Genomic DNA, 6,000 nt, shown 5'->3' on the forward strand with positions numbered 1-6,000 from the left:
GCACACAAAACACTAAAACTGCTAATGTTTAGTTTTGTATATTTTCTATATAAAATAATGTTAGGTATTCAACTTAAAAAGATTTTCATTGAAGCAGCTGCATTTTTGTTAAACAAACTTAAAAAAGTTAAAAAAAAATAATTTATTTATATTTTGTTCTTTATTGAAAAATGTTCAAATTATATTAAAAATTCTTAACTAAAAAAAAGTTAAAGTTAAAGTTGTCTACTAAAAATTGTTTACCTTTAAGCATATAGGGTTTAAAACCTTATTTTTTATGATAATAAAATAAACTAAAAAAAGACTTATTAATCTTCTCTATACACGTGAGTATTACTTGTTAATATACGTAAAATTATTAGTTTTTAAATAATTTCTTTTATATACTAAATAATCTAAAAATCAACATTAAATTTTTATTTATTAACTCAAAAAAGGTTGCATGTTTGTCATTTCTACTTATACATTGATAACAATATATTTCAAGTTTATTTTGTTTAATTATAAGAAAACGTGTATGAGTAAAACTTTCTCACAATTAAGTTTCTAATAAAAACTAAAGACGTAAAATATTAACGTAAAACATTAGTAAATGTTATTAAATTTTATACCATATTAATTTAAACTTAAGGTCTTTTTTTTAGTTTGTTACGATACTAATTACTGTTTTTTAATAGAAGATCAATTTAAAAGCTTTTGTTAAAATAGTATTTTTTGAGGAGTGATTTGATACTGATTGCTTATAGTTAGTTATAATCAAGTACGATATATATGATACAAAAAACTATATAAATACCGTAGAAACACAACTTATACATCTTTAAAATGTCATTAGTGTTAAATATTTGGTGATGAATTATCTAAATTTCAATGTAACACTATATTAAAATAAAATTTTTGTAAATCATAAATAAGCTTATTGTTTTTCATAAACTTAATTCTAACTTTATCGTGTTATAATGAGAAATTTTGAACCAAAAAAAAAAAACATACTTGTTTGTTTATATTTATGCTTAAATATTTATAGTCTTTTAACGCTGGTAGACTTAATATTTTTCTATATGTTGTCTTTAAGACTTTCATAATACAATCATATCAGTTATAAAGATTGCTTTAGTTTTCAGAATATTATCAAAATGTCTCAGTTTGATAGAAGTGAATTAGTGTCTCTGGCTGAAATGTCTATAGAAAATAAACAGTTTGTTGATGGAATTAGCTACATGAAGGAAGTAGTAAAAATGGGGACACCTCTTAACTACGAAGAAAGAAAATATTTATTTTACAGTTATCGTAAGCTCAGAGAACCACACTTGAGCTTTTTTTGTCCCCTTTGTCACACCGATGTAAATGACAAATTGAAAAAAGAGTTGGAATTAAAGTCTACAACAGCAATTAACAAAATTTGTAATGAAGCTATTGAATTGTTAGATAGTTATTGGATTAAGAGAGATACCAACATCGAAGCTGTTGCTGATTACAAAGAATTTCGAGGAATTCAGTATTTAAATAAAGCTGCTGTTACATCGGGACTTGATAAAAGTTTAAAAAACAGAGCGTTGAAGTGTTTTGAAGATGCATACGAGATTGTGAATGGTAAAATTAATCCATCTCATCCAGTTAAACTCAATATTGCAATCAATCTTTCCTCAACTAATTTCAATTTAACCGGTTCTGTTGATAAAGCACTTGCTATTGCTAATGAAGCTTATAAAGACGGTTCGTCTTGCCTACCTGAGTTGCCTGAAGAGCTGAAACACTATGCAAACAAAAACATTGAGGAGTTGAAAAAGATGATTAACGAATGGAGCAAGTACGTGTAAAGGGCTAGGAAACTAATTATTATGTTTAAAAATAGTTGCTTTATTTAATAATGATGTTAAGTTTTAGTTGTTAATATACATATCTAATATGTGTGCTATCTATTTTTACATATTTTTATCTTATTACTACATAATCTAAGTTTGTTGTCTATTTCTTAATACGTTTGTGTTGCAGTTTGACAGTTGTTTATAATAAACTAAGTTCTGAAACATGGATTGTTTTTTACAATTAGCTAATTTATAAGTAATTCTTTGATTAAATATGTTTACTATTATTAGAATTACTGTGTTATTTTAATTTAGTTATGGTTACTAAGGAGTAATTTTAACGTAATTAACAGATATGTTTTTTCAATGATGATTAGTAGCTAGTAAAAATTTAGAAATAACCTTTATTTTGCCTGTTTTAATTTATAAAAATAGTTCATCTCATTTTATATAACACATTATATAACTCTGGTGGTATTTAAATATATGCATGACCATCAGATTAAAATATCGTACTAGACTACAACTCGACTTAATTCTAGAGCAAATTTCGATGCATCGTTGTTATGAAGCTAATTGGGTAAGTTTATAATTAGTAAAAAATTCATATGAATTTAGCTTTTAATACTAAGTTCAATTTTTACATCATAACCAAATGACTTTCGCTTGTGTGTAGAAATAAGTTATCCCTAAATTGTAAATGTTTGCTTAATTTTTCGTAGCAGTTATTATTTTTTTTACTTATTATGTTTTATAAATAGTTGTTTTGTTTAATAACAAACAAGTATTAGAATAAAAGCTTCTGTATTATATTTTGTATGGGTCCACAATTATTCAAATTCGGACAGTTCAAAATCCGACAATTCGAATTCTTAAGAAAAAATTGAAAGGGCCACAATTAAAAAAGTAATGTATACTTATCAAATATAAAAATAAATATGTAGATCTTATTAATATCTAAGAACCATTTTTTTTACAAAACGTTAATTTTTTTTGGTATATGACATAAGTAAAGTAAAAAACATAATAAACAAATATTTAAGATTTAGCAAAAAAAGTTGCTTGTAGATACTAATAAGATCTACATATGTATTTTTTATTTTTCAAATTTATAACACTTATTGAAATATAGTCTTTTAAACACTTTTTTAAGAGTTTGAATTGTACGAATCAAGTTGTCCGAATTTAAATTGTCATGAAACCATTTTGTATATATGAATTACTGATATATATTTTGTAACAACAAAAAAACTTAACTATACAATTAATAAAATTTATTTAAAGTTACTCACTTTTTGATTAGTATGGTTGTTGTAAAGGAATAAATATGAAACGAGAAAATACATTAAGAACATTACAAAATTTTATTATGTTTTACTGAAAATAAACTTAATAAAAATATAAAATGAAACTTTTTTGTTTCATACAAATAGTTGCCTGAATGACGTCAAATACGAGAAACGTGAACATAAAATTTTTTGTACTAAAAATTATAAACTATAGTTTCTGTTTAAATTACTTGTACATAAATATAACCACAAAATTAGTTAATACTTACAATTTGTATAAATTTAATTTATTAAACTTAAGACTGGCTCCAAAGGGTGGGTTTGACTTTTGCACGATGGGACACTTTTGATCGGCATCACTTTTGCACAAGCCTCATTTTAGCTCAAGGGGACAGTTTTGTCCGGCGTCACTTTAAAACGGTTAAAATATTTTTATAAAACTCAAGTTTTAAATCTAATAGTACAAAATTTGTTTAGAAAAATATACTTGTCTAGTTGAAATTTTGATAAAGGCTAAATATAACAACATTACGAGTTTTTTTTTTAACTTTAGTAGCTGATATTTTAAACTAATTCAGAAGTATTTAAATTATTCAAAGGATAAAAACAAAAATAAAATGCTTATTAAAAGTTATTTTAGTTGTATTAGCTTTGAAACAACTGTTTTAAAGTAAACTATTTTTTTTACAGATTAAAAAACATTTTTAAACTTTAATTAACGTAATTTCTAAAAAGCAAAATAAAAATTTCAAAGAAAAAGTTAAAATCAAAAAAATTTTTGATTAAGTTCTAAAAACCAAACTTCATGATAGATTCGAATATTCTTTAAAGCCAAATCTATTTTCTTTATTTCAATTTGATGTACCTAAAATAAACTTTTATAAATACAAAATGAAGCTTGTCTGTTTCATACAAATAATATCGTAAAGGACTGTGAAAATGGACAAAAATAATATTTTTGTATTAAGAAATAAAAACGTTGTTATCTGTTTATATTATTTGTACTTTTAAAACACCACTAAAAGGTTTTGTGCTTTACAAACTGTACTGAGTACTAAATAAAATTTAAGGCTGGATTGATAGATTACTAACATTAATCTCAAACAGCAAAATTAAAGTACTTGATACCATTGTAATGCTAAACTTTAAGTCAAAAAGTTTTTGCAGCCAAAACAAAGCGTATTTTAGGTTTGAAAAAAGCTATAAAAGTACATTCTAAGTTCAGACTTGAATAACAGTAAAACTTCTTATATAACATAAAAAAAATTTGTTCAATTTTCCAAAATGTATTTTTTTTAAATAATTTTAATGAATAGCATAAACACTTTTTATTTTAATATTAGTGCAAATTTTAATGAAACTTTGATATGAAGCAAAATAGTTAACTTTATAATTGAAAAAGAATAATTTTAAGTGAACAAAACTATTAACACTGAGTTCAAATATTATGTCATAACCACATAACTTCCGCTAACGTGTTAAAGTAATTAAACCTTAAGTTAAATCTGTTTGTTTAATTGGATTTTTAAATCTTTATTATCATTTTTATAATTATCATATTTTGAAACATATTTGCTTTTTTTAATAATGAACTAAAAAAGAAATATATAGTCCTGTTTTTGATTTTGTATAAACAAATTAATGCCCTTTAGTTGATAAACAACACGATAAGTATAAATTTTGTATATATTATTTCACACTAGAAATTGGTAAAATTTTTAGAAATTAGTTCAAATAGTTTGCTGTAGTTAAATTTACTTTCACAAATAATACCTTCTATCACAATTTTTGACTAATCACACAATGATTATGTAAAAAAAACAAATAAAAATAAGAAATACATTGATCTAAAGATAAAAAGTTTGATGAGTTTTAACCATTTTAAAACATTAAAACTTTTAAACGGTATATGTTTTATAATTTGTATTTATAATTATTCATCGTAGTAAGCAATTTCTGGTCGAATAGAATACTCAAAAAACATTAAGTAATCAAAAAAATTAATTTAACATGAATTATTAAAAATGATTTATGCTTTCAAGTGAACTTATAAAAACAAATTGTGGTTAAGTTTTCTAATTATAAGTAAACATAAATTTGTTTTCACTGATATATTATGTTAAAAATTCAACAGTATCACTACTTAGTAAACTGAATTGTAATTAATGAAACAGCTTTGTTTCATGTACTAGCTTGTGAGTACAGTTTGTGAAGTTGTGGCTAACATTTCTCAATAACATAAAGCTATAAGCGTAATATACTAGTTAATAACATCGAAAAAACGGTTTAGACTTTTTCTAAAAGAAAAACAATAAAAAAAATTGTTAATTTTTGAAACCAACTTACTTTTATAATTTACTAAAAAAAAACTATTAAAAATATGAAACTAAACTTGTTTGTTTCATACAAATTGAATGCATGACGTTAAATGCAAAAGTGGTGAAAATAACATTTTATGTGCTAATAAATATAAACATTGTTATTTTTTTTAAATAGTTTTACTTAAAAATCTCCACAAAGGGAGTTAACGCTTAACAAACTGTATTTATTAAACTTATTAAATTGAAAGCTTGATACAGTAGATCACTAGTACTAACTTCAAGTAACAATATTAAATTCTGTAATATTACTGTAGAGCTATTATTGGGGACAAAAGATTTTTGCTGCAAAAACGATGCGTACTTTAGACTTTAAATTATTGTAAGTAATTTACAAGTTTCTACAAAAAAAAACAGCAAACATTTTGACATACCAATACGAACAAATAGTAAAATTTTTCTTCAATTTCCCTAGCTGAATTATAAATAAAATATATATTTAAACGGTTTTATGAATAGCAACTACATTTTTTTAAATTGGTAGTGCAAATTTAATTGCATCGTTGTTATGAAGTTAATTGGTTA

The 6,000-nt window shown here is 23.4% G+C and overlaps 1 protein-coding gene across 1 annotated transcript; it reads left to right on the top strand.

Moving 5' to 3' along the window:
- The first annotated feature begins 1,136 nt into the window (after positions 1-1,136).
- On the top strand, positions 1,137-1,820 carry LOC145835665 (14-3-3 protein zeta-like). Its single transcript, XM_082943358.1, has one exon. The coding sequence runs from the start codon at positions 1,137-1,139 to the stop codon at positions 1,818-1,820; it is 684 nt and encodes a 227-aa protein (XP_082799484.1).
- Positions 1,821-6,000: the final 4,180 nt, after the last annotated feature.

This window comes from Thalia democratica, chromosome 1 (genome assembly GCF_965202585.1).
Source record: "Thalia democratica chromosome 1, ktThaDemo2.hap1.1, whole genome shotgun sequence".
NCBI classification, from domain to species: domain Eukaryota; kingdom Metazoa; phylum Chordata; class Thaliacea; order Salpida; family Salpidae; genus Thalia; species Thalia democratica.